General features: G+C 38.4%; 3 protein-coding genes, 1 long non-coding RNA gene and 1 pseudogene across 4 annotated transcripts; 4 read left to right on the plus strand and 1 right to left on the minus strand.

Annotated features, from left to right (window-relative positions):
• The first annotated feature begins 7 nt into the window (after positions 1-7).
• Positions 8-1,550, plus strand: LOC125140718. Its single transcript, XR_007139933.1, has 3 exons — positions 8-77; positions 305-481; positions 638-1,550. It is a non-coding gene; the product is annotated as an uncharacterized LOC125140718 (long non-coding RNA).
• A 390-nt stretch (positions 1,551-1,940) lies between these two features.
• On the minus strand, positions 1,941-9,537 carry LOC113649502 (annotated as a pseudogene).
• A 60-nt stretch (positions 9,538-9,597) lies between these two features.
• On the plus strand, positions 9,598-10,682 carry LOC113649469 (histone H1-like). The gene has a single exon (XM_027157288.2). It carries the CDS (start codon positions 9,678-9,680, stop codon positions 10,308-10,310), a length of 633 nt encoding a protein of 210 aa, XP_027013089.2. The 5' UTR covers positions 9,598-9,677; the 3' UTR covers positions 10,311-10,682.
• Positions 10,683-10,753: 71 nt separating this feature from the next.
• LOC125140710 (histone H2A-like) lies at positions 10,754-11,393 on the plus strand. Its single transcript, XM_047809947.1, has one exon. It carries the CDS (start codon positions 10,953-10,955, stop codon positions 11,337-11,339), a length of 387 nt encoding a protein of 128 aa, XP_047665903.1. The 5' UTR covers positions 10,754-10,952; the 3' UTR covers positions 11,340-11,393.
• A 372-nt stretch (positions 11,394-11,765) lies between these two features.
• On the plus strand, positions 11,766-16,248 carry LOC113649480 (histone H3). The gene is made up of 2 exons (XM_027157305.2): positions 11,766-12,277; positions 15,879-16,248. The coding sequence occupies exons 1-2, from the start codon at positions 11,870-11,872 to the stop codon at positions 16,197-16,199; spliced, it is 729 nt and encodes a 242-aa protein (XP_027013106.2). The 5' UTR covers positions 11,766-11,869; the 3' UTR covers positions 16,200-16,248.
• Positions 16,249-16,481: the final 233 nt, after the last annotated feature.

Consider the following 16,481-nt stretch of genomic DNA (forward strand, 5'->3'; position numbering starts at 1 on the left):
AATTTACTGCTAGATTCAGGAGTGAAGCTGCTCTCTGATGGACTGAAGGATCCACACTGTACACTGAAGAATCTGAGGTACACACACACACACACACACACACACACACACACACACACACACAGTTTTAATAAACACTACAACATCCAGTTCTCCTCTCTGGTGACTGCAATTGTAGTGATCTGATATATTGTCATTGTTGTGTGTGTGAGATGGAGAGTAAATGTACTGTATGTAAAGATTTTGTGTAGTCCATGTTTTCAATACTAAAACTGAGTGTGTGAGAATATTTTCTTTCTTGTAGGATGCGTTACTGCAGTATTACAGATGAAGGTTGTGCTGCTCTGGCTTCAGCTCTGACGTCAAACTCCTCATCACACCTGAGTGAACTGGATCTGAAAAATAATTATCCAGGAGAATCAGGAGTGAAGCTGCTCTCTGATCTACTGAAGGATCCACACTGTAAACTGGAGACACTACGGTGAGTTACTGACTTACTGTCTCTTTACTGTATGATATTGAGTAATATTCACTGTGTGCTGTAAAATGTCACATCTAATGTGTGTATTTATGCTTCTGTTGTTCATAAGCAATGTGTTTAAATTTGTCTGTAATTCTGTCCTGTTGTGTTTTTCAGCATTAAGGACGATACACTCACCAGGTCTGGTGTATGACAGGAGTCTCTCCTCAGACCTTTTTCCAGGATAAATCAGTTATTGTGGTGAAACATTAGAACACGTCCCACATTTCCAGCAGTTTTGGAGCTGAATCATTCATATTCAGATGTAGAAGATCCATAACAATAACTGTGACTGATCACATTAGGGCTGAAAAGATTCCTCGAGTAATTCAAGTAACTCGATTACAAAGATGATTTGAGGCAAATTCATCTGCCTCGAAGCCTCTTAATTCATTTTAAAGCTCACATGACATTCTTGGGCTGCAAAATGAAAGGGCGCGATAACAATGGCAATGAGCAAAGAGAAGGAACAAACAGAAAATGTCGAAACATTGCTTCAAAGCACAGGGCAAGCATCAGTTCTGAGCATGTTGATATGCTTACCTTTCTTCATTACAATCACATTGAAGACTTCACATCACTTTAAAGACTTCTAAAGCAGGTCCAAGTTCCCGTCCATGTTTTTTCTCTTTTAAATACCACAAAGCATCCCAAGAAGACAGTAAAGACTTATGTTGTGCCTGAGCTGTAGATTTTGAATCTTTTAGTTCTGAAAGTCAAGTTGCATGACTTGGCAGTATTTTTGTATTATTTATTTATTTATTTATTTAAATGTATGCCTTAGTTTAGATACTTTAAAAATCATTTGAAAGTAATTTTTTTTTGTTTGTTTGTTTTAGCATCTCAGAAATGGGTTCATTTAAAACCCAGAATGTTTGCCACTTAAATGTACTTAATTCTTCTCAGTCAACTTTGACATACAAGTACAGACAGAGAAACAATGGGTAATATCTAAATGTTTATTTTTGATAAAAGATATTGTTGTATGAATACTATACGTTTAAATAATAAAAGTTCATTTCAGTCAGGACCATTTTGTCAAATGAGGATTTATTAGATGATAGCATACATTTAGTGTTGGCGGTATGGTTCTGTACTGGGCAAAAATCCATGTGCATGCATGGACAGAGCGGGGAGAGCAGCACTAGAAAATAAAAAGAACACACAAACACACACAGAAAAGAACACAAAAAACACACACAGAGAAGCACACACAAAGACACACAGAAGCACGCCCAGAGAAGCACCCACCGAGAAGCGCACAGAGAAGTGTTCACAAACACACACAGAGAAGCACGCACAAACACACACAGAGAAGCACGCACAAACACATACACAGAAGCACGCACAAACACACACAGAGAAGCACGCACAAACACATACACAGAAGCACGCACAAACACATACACAGAAGCACGCACAAACACACACAGAGAAGCACGCACAAACACATACACAGAAGCACGCACAAACACACACAAAGAAGCACGCACACAGAAGCACACAGAGAAGCATGCACAAAGTAGCGCACAGAGAAGCACACACCAACAATCTGACACACAAAGAGAAGCATGCACACAGAAGCACGCAGAGAAGTGCACAGATAAGCACTTAAAATATGAAGAGTTTGAGTTGAATTTTTTTTTATAAAATTATGAATTATGATTTTTTTGCAGGATTATGAGCAAAGATTTTAGAGAAATCCAATCAACTAAAGGCAGCCAGCATCTAAAGGAAACTTCACATTTGACGTAGAGTAGAATAAAATAGTATTTGTATAGAATATGAAAGCTACTGTAGAATGGTAAATGCATACTCACTGTCAAGCACTGTTCTTGTAACTTGTTGCTTTTCCAGAGTGTTGTTGAATTCTGCCACCAGCCAGGGAAGGAGTCCGGTTTCTATATCTGATATAAAGAAAAAGAGTATATCACGTTAAAGCATACAAAGTGCCTAATTGGGAAAAGAACTGCAAGCGGCATGAGATCACAGCATTGGAACAAATTTTTTGTATTTATGTTAGTACAAATATGTGAGAATAAAAACAATATTAAAAGGTATGGTTTGGTAGTTGATCGAGTGTACATCTTGGAACAGCATGAACCTGCCTGGTTAAATGCTTTCTGTCTTCTCTGACACACATTTTGTATTGATATTTTGCAAATATTTAATTTTAAATAGGTAGTGTTCATTCAATTTTGGAAATACCCTAGAACAGTGTTTATATTGGCTAAATCCCTATAATGACATGTTATTTAGACACATCAAATAGCTGACACGCATAAATACCTACATTGTGTTATTTGTTTAATTCATTATCTAATAAATTGAATATCTACTGAAAGATTTGGTGGAGTATCAACATTATGGTATTACAGATTTCTCCCCAGGAACGTTGCTGTAAAGACGTCACTTTATGGAGGATTTGCAACACTAGTCCAATCTTGTAAGACAGAGAACAGAAGTGTTTAGTCTTACATCTGGTCTGTTTCTCCTGGCTGATCAGAAGACAATAGAAATTTATACACTATATGTTAGTTTTGGTGTGAAGTAGATGGCCTGGAAGAATTAATACGATATTATTAAAACATTTTTAGTATTTAATACTTTAATGACAGTAAATTAGAAACATACCTCTCTACACTGGGTCATAGAAATATCCATTGTCTCGAAATATCCAATTTTGAATAGACTGAAGGAAGCAGGTCAGCAAGATAATGCTGGGTGAATGTTCTAGCAGCAATTTTCTCAGCTATTTCTCTTTCTTTCTTCAACACCATCCTTTGCTGCTTAATCCTCCAGGCCTGCATTTAGAAGATGTTTCACAATTGTGTTGAAGATAAATCAAATATTGTCAGTTCTAATTCATATTTATTATCTATCAAGAACTACTGAAGATTGCCCCTATCATTTCTAAAAAATGGAAAATGGGCAAAATAAGAATTCCAGCTGGGCATGATGTAGTTTATCGTACCTTCTCCTCTTTGTGGCACCTCTCCTGCTCCTCCAGTCGTTGAACTTCCACCAATTCAGCATTATGCAACTCCTGGAATGCATGCTGTTGAGCCCTCAACCCAGGGAGCTCTTCTTTCTCCAGTACTTCTAGCAAAGCTTGCTCCATGGTCTTTCCTACCAGCACGTGCAACTGGCTCAACCTCTAGATCAAAGTCAAACAGCTGTAACCGAGAAAGACACCAACTTTATTAGTCCAACACTTTTGTCAATATCTCTAGCCTTGAAATGCTCCACAATGAGACTGATGTTCTAATGTCTAATTAATGATTTCTTTCTTCTGCTTTACTTCTTAATTTATATTAATAATTTCTATGTAATTCTATATATTGAATTCTATCTATCTGAGCAACTGCAAGTTTCAAAGTTGTCTCTTCTGCAGACATCAAAGTGATAGACACATGATTAGGAACAACCTTATCTATGATATTTACACTAATTTTGAACTATACATTTCCTTCTTAATAAGAGTTTTTACCTCAAAACTCCAAGACTAAGTTACACTAGACTTTGCCCTTCATTTCTATTAGATGCTATTAAATATTAAGCTACATTCACACATACAGTGATTTTATTGCTGCAAATCTACAGTCGCTGTCTAATAAAGTCTACAGTGGTCATTTCTTTTACTGGTTGCTATAGGAATAATGTTTATCAGTGAGTGGAGCAACTAGCATTCCAAATCATTTTTCTTGATCAAATGAAAGATTCTGGAGGGAGATCTGGTGTTTGTATATACAGTAAATTTCAGTTTGGCATCATATTATAGTAGATGAAGGAGAAGCAGTTTGTGTTCTTTGCCATGAATCACATGCACTCAACTGTCTTCACTGCCATTGGTAGTCACTGCAACAATTTGTTCAATATTTGCATAAACTTTAAACGTTTCTCAACTTTGTCATGCAGCTGGACACACCTGAATCTAGTAGACAGTGATTTCTGTCACTCATGTCAGCAAAATGAATAATCACTGGTTGCTTTGTCATTTTGTGCATAAGTGTCACACTAACACATGCAACAAGGAATGTATCCGTTATAATGTTAATTGTCTCTACATGTACTGTATATATTTACACATTGTATGAGATAATCAGAATTTAAGGTCAGCTTGACACCCATATTATGACAATAGGTTCTGCTGTTTCATCCTCTGTCCATAATCAAACCCTGCTAGGGAGATTTCTTATACAACTACACAGCCAAGTTAGGCATATAAGAAATATTCAATTTCTCTTTTGGGAGTAATGTCGCAACACACAAACCTGTTAAAAAGTAGCCTGTTAAAACTGTTTTATTAAGCAACAAAATTCGTATGTGGACAAATAATGAAGAAGTTATCTGTACCTCTCCATCTTCAATCTGTGTCGCTGCTTCTTTGCCAGATTTGGCAGGAATAAAGAGAGTGTGGCATTCCACACTGGCATCCTCAATATGATCACTCAGCTCCTGCAAGTATAATTCTAGGACACATATCAGGCTTAGCCTGGTGCACAGATTAGCTCATGAAGAAGCCTGTATTAATCAAATATATATTATATATGAGCAAAATCTGTTTTAGTATAGTGAAAAGCATTTAATAAAATCTCAGCAAAGTTAAAATAATAATATAATGAAATGAAAAATAAAATGACACGAAAAATAAATATAATATCTTGAAATTACGAGTTTAATAACAAACTCTTAACCGAGACGTGGTTCAGAGCTTACAAATGACGTCACCTCTAAACCCCCCCAGTAAAATGAATGTAATGGCGACATCCAGCGGTCAGACCAGGAACTGACCTGTTTTAAACCAGGTGTTTATTGTTTAATCATTTTTGCAAATCCTAGCTTTTGGAGGTTGGGGTCAGAGCGCAGGGACAGTCATGATGCATCTGACCCTCAAGCAAAGAGTTAAGGGCCTTGCTCAAGGGTCCAACAGTGCTGGGGCTTGATATATATATACACTACAAGCACTATAAATAAAATGTAGGCCTGAATTAAAAATGGCAAGAAACACTGTCTGAACAGAAGTATGCCTTTCCTAATTGGATTTTCATAACCCTACAAACTTGTAATAAGCATATTATATTTTAGAGAAGAATAATACAATCACTTTAGCTAGATATTAAAATAAACTGCTTATTATTAGCACATAGCTGTAAAGCACAGCTACACTTTGTGTATTTTTAAAATATTGTAACATTGATGGATATCACACCCCAGCATTACAGTATATTAAGCTGTTTTTTTTTTTTTTTTTTTTTTTTTTTATAGCCATTAGCTTATTTGACTGCTTATGGTAGTGTTTGAAAGATAATTAGGAGCCCTTGGTACTGTATAAGCTATGTTTTTGCTTGAAAAAAATAAATAAATAAAACTCTAGACATTATTGATGTCTCTTGTGGAAGTAATCACACAGAAGGCAGAGAATGAATCAGAAGTTTGTGTCCACCATTGAACTGAAGGATACAGTGATAAAGAAAACACCCAAAAAGGAATCAGTGTTAACACTTCAGTGGCTGGGTTAGTGCCCTGCCAGGGAATAAAACACGGGCCATGGCAATGAGAGCACGGGATCCTGCGGCTGGACCACCTGGGGCCTGAAAGCTGCTTTAATGTTATATCATTAAATAAGTTTGATATTTAGCCTAAATATAACATATACAAGTTGAACACCATTAGAAAAATTTCCACCAAAAACATGGCAGAAAAGCGACAGAAAACATAACATTTTCACATGGGAGAAAGAGTTATTTTTTACTTCAGTCAAAGAAAAGTGCGTCTCATTTGCAGGTCAACTGTTGCTACGGCAAAGCGGCACAATGTGGCAAGACACTTCAGTACGTGTCACGAAAGTTTCAATGCTAACTACCCACCTGGCAGCACATTAAGGACAAAAAAATCTTGTGGGTTGAAGGCAGCTTTGGTCAAACAACTGTGCTTTTTTTCACGAGGCCGCTGAAAAAAAATCACAAAAAGCAACTGCACTTTTTTTGATAAAGCTTTTTTAAAGAGGAGGTTTTTTAAAGAAGCTATGATGATTGTTGCAAACACATTCTTCAGAGATGAGAAACATTCAAGATTCAAGATTTTTATTTGTCACATACACAATTATATAGGGCATATATAGCCAGCAGTGAAATGTGAGTCAGGTCCGCTCCATGGACATTGCACTTATTAGAAAAACACAACACTGAAAGAATGAGATAAAAGTAAACAATGAAAATATAAGAATAAAATATGAAAAATATGTATACTCCAAGTCCAAGTCAGGTCCTCTGAGATGTTTACACCGAGGTACTTAAAGCTGCTCACCCTCTCCACAGGGGTCCCGCTGATCATAAGAGGAGTATAGGGCTGCTGCTGTCTCTTCTGTAGTCGATAATCAGCTCTTTAGTTTTGCTCACATTCAGATAGAGACAATTGTCCTGGCCCAATGATGTTAGTCTCTCTACCTCATCTAGGTATGCGATCTCATTGTTGTTGTGAATGAGACCCAGAACCACAGTATCATCAGCAGTTGATAGTAGTAGTAGAAGCAATATTCTAAAATGTGCAAAAGTAGCACAGGGTTAAACAAACAAACACTACTACTACTACTACTACTACTACTACTACTACTACTACTACTACTAATAATAATAATAATAATAATAATAATAATAATAATAATAGTAACCTTCAACTATATGTAACCAATGTGTGTGCGTTTGTTTTTAAATCACAATTCTGGAGATGTACAATGTCTACATGGTTCGACATGCTCTTTATCACTATTCTAATTATGTTTCATATTAACTTGATTAAACCTATTCACTCAGTTCCTTTTCACTCTGTTTCTTTACACTGTGTCACTAAAACTCTGGGTCCAACAAAAAGTTCTCCTTTGATGTGACAAATTCAGAAAATGAATGAAAATCCTTGGTCTTGGGTTTGACTGAAGATCATATTCAGAATATTTTAAAATATTCTAAAATGATTTTCACACACTGTGTATACATGTTACACTATGTTTTTGCTTTATTTTTTTAGCCACATTATTATCACAATTGTAGACAGACATGCTGGATTTAAAGGATGTCTGTCTACAATTGTTTACAATTGATTTTTATTAAATATAAAAAACCCCAGACACTATGAAGCTTTATGTTTATTTTAAGGGTGAAAAAAAAACAACAGCAAAAAGAAAATCTCCCCAAAGGACTTCACTATTATATGAAAAGACACTAAAGAAGCAGCGCTCCTGAGTAGAGGCCAGGTAAAGGACAAAATATCAATCTGTTCCTTCCCCAGAATAATCACCATGCTCAATGACAAAGTTTGTATTAGTATAATTTACTGAAAGTGGACACTTTATTGCTACACAAATAATAATATATACTGATATCATATCTATTAATATAAGAGGTGAAAATTATGTAAATTTCAGGAGGGGGGAAAGCAGCTATTACTTATTACAGTACTTTAGCTTATTACTTTAATGATCCAATTGACGATAAATTACAGACAGAACATGAGGACTCAGAACACAAAGGGACAGGGGAGCTAGGCTCACAAAGGTAGGAGAACATGGACTGTGTAAAGAAATGAACAGAATTAAAAACAGAGCCGTGTAGTTTTTTTTTTTTGAGCTAAAGAAATTGATAGAAAAACTAGCTGCATACCCTAATCTAAACTACCAAAAGTACAGGACTCTTAGCTCTATATCAGGGTCATTTCTCTGCCCACTGGTGTTTTTCTCTCTTTTGTCCATATATTTATATGAATGAACTGATAAACTGTGAACTGTCAATTCAGGTGGATTACAGACTTTAACATTTGAAGTGATGTTTCATATAAGAGCTCGTTCTGAGCTGAGAGCTAGTGATTTTTTTTTTAAAGTGAATGTTAGAAGGTGAAAATTTGAAATGAATTCTTGAAAAAAAATTCTACTCATTTTGAAGATTAATAAGGAATTTGTGAAAAGTTTATTCTTTTTATTCCTTTATTGTTGTAACTTATTTTTTAAACTACTTTCATGTAATTGATCACTCAATCAGAGGTACTAAATAAATAAATAAATAAATAAATAAATAAATAAATAAATAAGTGTTTAATTTCTTAATTTCACTAGCTGACGTTTTATTAAGTGCTGTCAGGGAGAAGGGTGTCTCACCTAGAGAGAGAGAGAGAGAGAGAGAGAGAGAGAGAGAGAGAGAGAGAGAGAGAGAGAGAGAGAGAGAGAGAATGAATTAAATTAAAATAAAAAAGACTAAGTGCATATCATTGTAGAGAGAAATTATTTTGTCAACTGATTTATAATCAGTATTTTGATTATTCACTGGTTTTATATCTATAAAGCATATATTAGTATAGAAGGGAGTAAAGACAAATGCACATGGATTTAAAATGTAAACTGTCCAATACTGTCCTAGTTGTTCATACGTTTATGTGAACGTAAATGAGAGAGCGCTTGCGCCATGGCTGGCCAGAGTGTGGAAGACTAGATCATGACAAAGGTACAAGCACAAACAAGGGAACACAACAACAGCAACAAGTCTAAACAAACAAACAAACAAACAGAAACAAAGACACACGCAACTGGACACCCACAACTCGCACTCTGTCTGTCTGTCTCTAGTATAGGCTACATGTGCTTTACGCAGCACAAACGGAGCTCCGTTACAATTATTACACACAACACTCAACGCTACAAATACATCAGTGTCATTCACAAGCTTCTCCCACAACTCAGTAAACACGACTTACAAGCCCCGTGCCTCTTTTTGTCTAGTTTTTACACGCCACATCGCCCCAAATGCGCTGCAAGCCGGAGCGAGCCCCAGACGCACCGTACACTTTTGTGCTCGCTGCACGACATTGTCCTTTTTCCCAAGACCCGACGTGAGCTCGTAGCGAGCAACAAAGTCCCTGCTCAACAAACATGTTGCTGAACGCTCGGGATCTTGTCTGCAGCGTCGTATTTTCGCTGAGAAACGCCGTGAGAAAACACACTTGTCACTGTGTCTCGGAAGCGCAGGCATTCAGCTACGGCCAGGTTGAGTCTACAACGTTCTCATGCTTACTTTTAAGCCCAGCCCCCCGGTCGAGAGGAGGAAGGTTCCTGTGTTACACAGCGTACAGCGGTACATTCGTTTATTCTACTATTAGCTCCGAGAGAGAGATGGCTGAAGTCGCTCCCGCTGCCGCCCCCGCCGCTGCCCCGGCCAAAGCGCCTAAGAAGAAGGCAGCTTCGAGGGCCAAGAAAACAGGCCCTAGCGTCGGCGAGCTCATCGTCAAAGCGGTTTCCTCGTCCAAGGAGAGGAGCGGCGTGTCTCTTGCCGCCCTGAAGAAAGCTTTGGCTGCCGGCGGATACGACGTAGAGAAGAACAACTCTCGCGTCAAGCTCGCCGTCAAGGGCCTCGTTACTAAAGGCACTCTGGTGCAGACCAAAGGCACCGGCGCGTCTGGATCTTTCAAGCTGAATAAGAAGCAGACCGAAGTTAAGAAGCCCGCAAAGAAAGCCGCGCCCAAAGCGACAAAGGCGGCCGCCAAAAAGCCCGCCGCGGCTAAGAAGCCCAAGAAAGTAGCGGCCAAGAAACCCGCAGCAAAGAAGTCTCCCAAGAAGCCCGTCGCTGCCGTCAAGAAAGCCACCAAAAGCCCGAAGAAGGCCAAAAAGCCGGCGACCCCCAAGAAAGCAGCCAAGAGCCCTAAGAAGGCCAAAAAGCCGGCGACCCCCAAGAAGGTAAAGGCTGTAAAGCCCAAGACCTCAAAGCCCAAAGCGGCCAAAGCCAAAAAGGCTCCCAAGAAGAAGTAAATGTGTTTCTTCTGTTTTTTTTTTTATTTATTATTATTTTTTTTACTCCTCAAACGGCTCTTTTAAGAGCCACCCATATTTTCTCTTAAAGAGCTGTTTCCTATTTTGATAAACATGATACACAAAATGATGACTAGTGGATTCTGTACCGAGTGTTTAGGCAGCTACAGACTTGTACAGTCACCTTCACATGTAAGTATTAACACCTAGAGAGAATTGGACAGTTTACATTTTAAATCCATGTGTATTTGTCTTTACTCTCTTCTATACTAATATATGCTTTATAGATATAAAACCAGTGAATAATCAAGATACTGATTATAAATCAGTTGACAAAATATTTTCTCTCTACAATGATATGCATTTAGTCTTTTTTTTTATTTTAAATTAATTCATTCTCACACACACACACACACACACACACACACACACACACACACACACACACGGGAGTGGGAGGGGCGTGTGGCGTACAATAGAATGATGGACTGACCCTGGAATTCTACGGCGTGTTTCGGATTGGTTCTTCCGTCACAAGGATCTTAGCCAATAAGAGAGATGACCTGATGGTTATATCACAGAGTGCTAGAAGAACAGCGCTGTTATTTCGTTGTTGCTCTTAGAACGTATCTGAACTACAAGATGAGCGGAAGAGGCAAAACCGGCGGTAAAACTAGGGCTAAGGCCAAGACTCGCTCATCCAGGGCCGGACTGCAGTTCCCCGTGGGTCGTGTGCACAGGCTTCTGCGTAAAGGTAATTACGCCCAGCGCGTCGGTGCCGGCGCTCCGGTTTACTTGGCCGCCGTGCTCGAGTATCTGACCGCTGAGATCCTCGAGTTGGCTGGCAACGCCGCCCGTGACAACAAGAAGACCCGTATCATTCCCCGCCATCTGCAGCTCGCTGTGCGTAACGACGAGGAGCTGAACAAACTGCTCGGAGGAGTGACCATCGCTCAGGGAGGTGTACTGCCCAACATTCAGGCCGTGCTGCTGCCCAAGAAGACCGAGAAAGCCGTCAAGACCAAGTAAACTCGCTCAGCGCTGCGTTTCTCAGCACCCAAAAAGGCTCTTTTAAGAGCCACCCACTTTTACTGAAAAAGTGCAATTTCATCCTAGTTTTTATTAATACCGTGAATGTGAACCTATAAAGACAATTCCCCAAATAATACACTAATAAAAAAATATGTAAATAAATGTTAAAATCTAACACTAATAATAACCGGTCTTGTTTAAAGACGGATGACTGATGATGATGATGATAATAAATAATGAATCCTGCTTTCTAAATGACAAAGAGACAGTAGGTTGCTGACAAAACAAAAGCGCTGTGCTACTGAGAGCGCCAGCAAAATAGGGGCGGGCGGTTTGGATTTCGAACTGTGTCCGTGACAGAGAACGGTCCAATAGTCATCAAGTGACGTAACGCGTTCTATCCAATGGCAGACGTGTGCTTTTCCACCCGCCCAATGAGAACAGGGCGGCGTTAGGGCTTAAAAAGACAGCGTTCGCCAGCGCTGTTTATTGTGTTTTTCTCTCCGTGAAGTTCACAGCTCGACGCTATGGCAAGAACAAAGCAGACCGCCCGTAAGTCCACTGGTGGCAAAGCGCCCAGGAAGCAGCTCGCCACTAAGGCTGCTCGTAAGAGCGCCCCGGCTACCGGCGGCGTGAAGAAGCCTCACCGTTACAGGCCCGGCACCGTAGCTCTGAGGGAGATCCGCCGTTATCAGAAGTCTACTGAGCTGCTTATCCGCAAGCTGCCCTTCCAGCGCCTGGTCAGAGAAATCGCTCAGGATTTCAAGACCGACTTGCGTTTCCAGAGCTCGGCCGTCATGGCCTTGCAGGAGGCTAGCGAGGCATACCTGGTCGGTCTGTTCGAGGACACCAACCTGTGCGCCATTCACGCCAAGCGAGTGACCATCATGCCTAAGGACATCCAGCTGGCCCGCCGTATTCGCGGAGAGCGCGCTTAAACCTCAATTTTATATAATGTACACAAAGGCTCTTTTAAGAGCCACCACATTCTCTCTGATAAATGAGCACTTTTTATCTTTGTGTGTGTTTGTCGTATAAAGTTCACTGTGTGTGTATAATATTAAAATATATTTTATATATATCACATATGTAAATGTGAATCTGCTTTAGAGAAATGGTTTAGGAATATTGTGTTCAGGGATAAGAAGAGTAATTAAAAATAAATAAATAAATACACATATATTTGTATAGTGCTTTTAGCAATGAATGTTGTCTCAAAGCAGCTTTACAGAACATGAACACAACATAGTTATATAGAGATTGATATAAAACAAAATCTCAAAGATAGTATTAGACTTGTATTTAAATGTGTTTGTATTTATTTCTAATAAGAAATCCTGAGGTGACTGAAGTGATTGTAGTGAGGAAAAACACCCTTATGGAGAAACCTTGAGAGGAACCAGACTTAAGGGGGAACCTCATCCTCATGTGGGTGACACTGGAAGGTGTGATTATAAATATACAGTCTGACAATGTTGTATTGAAGATGAGGATGTTGTACTCAAAGACCACATGTAGTCGTCGTCATCTCCTATTTGTATATCTGAATATTTAATGAAGCAGAGTCCAACTGGAGCTGGGAAAATAAGATTATTGCCTTACTGAGTAAAGAAACAGAAGGCTGAATTATTATTATTATTATTATTATTATTATTATTATTATTATCAATATTATTATTATTATCCATCCATTTTCTACCGCTTAGAGCTGGAGGAAGTGTCTGGGGAGAGGGAAGTCTGGGCATCCCTGCTTAGACTGCTGCCCCCGTGACCTGGCCCCGGATATTATTATTATTATTATTATTATTATTATTATTATTATTATTATTATTATCTCATTTGTTATTACATATTAAAATATAGTAGCATGGACAAAAAAGTGTTTATTCTTTGTTTTGTGTTTGTGTTTAAACAGAAAGAGAGCAAAATTCACCAGTGTTGATTATTATGAGCTAATTATGACCTCAGGTGCAGAGCTCTAGAATCATGATGAATATTTGATTGCCAATTTTGCTTCTATTTGCTCCTACAATTTGCTCCTTAAGTAGTAGGTACTGTTGCTGCTGATAGTAGTAGTAGTAGTAGTAGTAGTAGTAGTAGTAGTAGTAGTAGTAGTAATAGTAGTTGTGGTGGTATTAGTAGTAAATTGTATTAAAAATAAAAAAAAAACCACAATGGTTACAAATAGTTTCAGGCTACTATTATTAGTAGTAGTAGGGTTTTTTTTTTTTCACATTTTAGAATATTGCTTCTACTACTACTTTTAACAAAAATGAATTGCATAATTAAAACTTCACTGTTATGAATACTATTTGATCTTATATGTTGTTGGCCAAATTTCAAAATTGCAACAATACATTTAGTTCTTGACTGATAATCTTTAGAAGTAGAGTACAATTTTCATATACAGTTAGGTCCATATATATTTGGACACATGCACAATATTAGTTTTCTTTAGGTATTTACCAAAACATTTTCAAGCTATAGTTGTATAGATATAGTGGGCTGAAAGTCTATCAGCTTTAATTTAAGGGTATTTAAATCCAAATTGGAAGAAGGGTTTAGGAATTACAGCTCTTAAGAGTAGCCAGCACCCTTTTTCAAGGGACCAAAAGTAATTGGACAGTTAAATAAAAAGCTGTTTCATGTACCGGTGTAGGCTATTCCTTCATTATTTCTTCATCAATTAAGCAGGTAACAGGTCTGGAGTTGATTCTAAGTGTGGTATTTGCAATTGGAATCTGTTGCTGTGAACCTACATCATCTCTTCAAAGGAGCTCTCCATGCAAGTCAAACAGGCCATCATTAGGCTTCATAAACAAAACAAATCCATCAGAGAGATAGCAGGAACATTAGGAGTGGCCAGATCAACAGTTTGGTAGATACTCATAAAAAATGGAATGCAATGATGAGCTCAGCAACATGAAAAGGCCTGGCCGTCCACGGAAGAAAACAGTAGATGACTAAAGGCAGAAAGACTCACGAACAAACATTAACTGAAGACAGCTGCAGTGAAGGACTGGCAAAGCATCAGAAAGGAGGAAACCTAGTCTCTGGTGATGTCCATGGGCATTTTATTTATGATTATATTCATTTGTCCAATTACATTTGAGCCCCTGAAAATGTGGAGACTGCGCATATAAATGGTTGCAGTTCCTGAACCTTTTAGTTGATCATTTTGTACAACCCCTTGAATTAAAGCTGAACATCTGCTCTTCAAATGAATCTTATTATTTTTTTTTTCCATTTTCAATTTATTCTGTGGCATACATAGCCAAACGTATGAAGATTTTGCATGTGTCCAAATATATATGGACTTAACTCTGTGTGTGTGTTTGTGTGTGTGTGTGTGTGTGTGTGTGTGTGTGTGTGTGTGTGTGTGTGTGTGTGTGTGTGTGTGTGTGTGTGTGTGTCACAGTGATTAATAACCAGTTTATATGTTGCCAGAATCTGGAAATCAACAAGTCAAGTGACAATAAAGGTGACTTGACTTGTTGATTTCCAGATTCTGGCAATCACACACAACTATCACAATCACACGTCATTGCTCTGCTTTCAGTACAATCGAGTGTACAGTGTATCAGACTCTGTTGTTCAGCTGTTGTCTTGTTTATCTATAACAAACTGAGTCTACTTATATACATGTAATCTAACATAGCTGTTCAAATGATCCCATTTACAGTGAGGCCTGTGTCTAGACGGTGTTGACTAAATATTTCAAGTAGAACAGTGATGTTTTGTTTTGACCCACGTTTGATATTTGAATTTTGACTTCAATGAGCTTTCTTTGTGAATGACACTGAGTTTTAGAATGAGATTAGTTTTGGAGACATTATAGCTCATTTAGACAATAAACCTTATAGATTCTGTAATATGTTGTGTTTTACAGCTGTTAAAATGACTCCTAAATGTTTTATTTACATTCCTTTCTGTGTTGCTTGTAATCTACTTTCAGGGTTAAACATGGGCTCGGTTTATAATGTACCCAGACGAAAGGGCCTCCTAGTAGTGGACCTAGGAGTATAGAATACAGTTCTCAAGCCACAGATGTGCTCAAATGGATGTTTTACATCTAAACAGTACAGGTTAATGTTGTACAACCACAGAGTGCTGTTACTAACCTCCATACATTGCTGGGTGTTGGTCTGTATATTTTTATTGAAATACTCACTTTGTGTAACTTGGGATAAATTCTACTACTATTACTACTACTACTGCTACTACTACTACTACTACTACTACTACTAAGACTTATAACTACTCTAATAATAATAATAATAATAATAATAATAATAATAATAATAATAATAATAATAATAATAATAATAATAATCCTTGTGTACAGAGAGATTGCAGCAGAAAAATACACTAGTAAGTTAAAAGCTGTGGCTTTCTCTTTGTCTATGAACGTGTTCTATTGTGTGAGCGCTGGTCTTACACCCGCCTCCTTGCCTGTTCTCAATTGGGTCCAAGAGCTGGAGGATAAATATTCGGCCTCTGTGTGGTGTCTTTTATTAAGCGGCTTCACTTCTATAGAGCAGCGTCATGTCTGGTAGAGGTAAAGGCGGTAAGGGACTCGGCAAAGGGGGCGCAAAGCGTCATCGTAAGGTTCTTCGCGATAACATCCAGGGAATCACTAAACCGGCTATTCGCCGTCTGGCTCGCCGTGGCGGTGTTAAGCGTATTTCCGGGCTGATTTATGAAGAGACTCGCGGTGTGCTGAAAGTCTTCTTGGAGAACGTCATCCGCGACGCCGTCACCTACACCGAGCATGCCAAAAGAAAGACCGTCACCGCCATGGATGTGGTGTACGCTCTGAAACGCCAGGGACGCACTCTGTACGGCTTCGGCGGATAAACGTTCAACACCGAACCACGTCAACACAACGGCTCTTTTAAGAGCCACCCAAAAGTCCACAAAGAGATTTTCCTTCTTTACCGCGCGCGTGTGTGTGGACGCAAATGACGTCAAAAGCCGTATAAAGCAATAGCCAACATATATTAATATAATAGATGCTTTTTAGTACAATATTATAAGTGAATTAATTTATATCCTTCTCTATATTTCTCTTTTTTTCTTCTTGTGTGTGTGTATGATGCAAATGACATCAAAAGCCGTATAAAGCAATACCCAATATAT

This window comes from Tachysurus fulvidraco, chromosome 1 (genome assembly GCF_022655615.1).
Source record: "Tachysurus fulvidraco isolate hzauxx_2018 chromosome 1, HZAU_PFXX_2.0, whole genome shotgun sequence".
Classification (NCBI taxonomy): Eukaryota; Metazoa; Chordata; class Actinopteri; order Siluriformes; family Bagridae; genus Tachysurus; species Tachysurus fulvidraco.

Coding starts and splice junctions, on each gene's coding strand:
- LOC113649469 (XM_027157288.2), top strand. CDS start 9,678: ATGGCTGAAGTCGCTCCCGCTGCCGCCCCCGCCGCTGCCCCGGCCAAA.
- LOC125140710 (XM_047809947.1), top strand. CDS start 10,953: ATGAGCGGAAGAGGCAAAACCGGCGGTAAAACTAGGGCTAAGGCCAAG.
- LOC113649480 (XM_027157305.2), top strand. CDS start 11,870: ATGGCAAGAACAAAGCAGACCGCCCGTAAGTCCACTGGTGGCAAAGCG. Junction 12,278..15,878: donor GTATTCGCGGAGAGCGCGCT/TAAACCTCAATT, acceptor TCACTTCTATAG/AGCAGCGTCATGTCTGGTAG.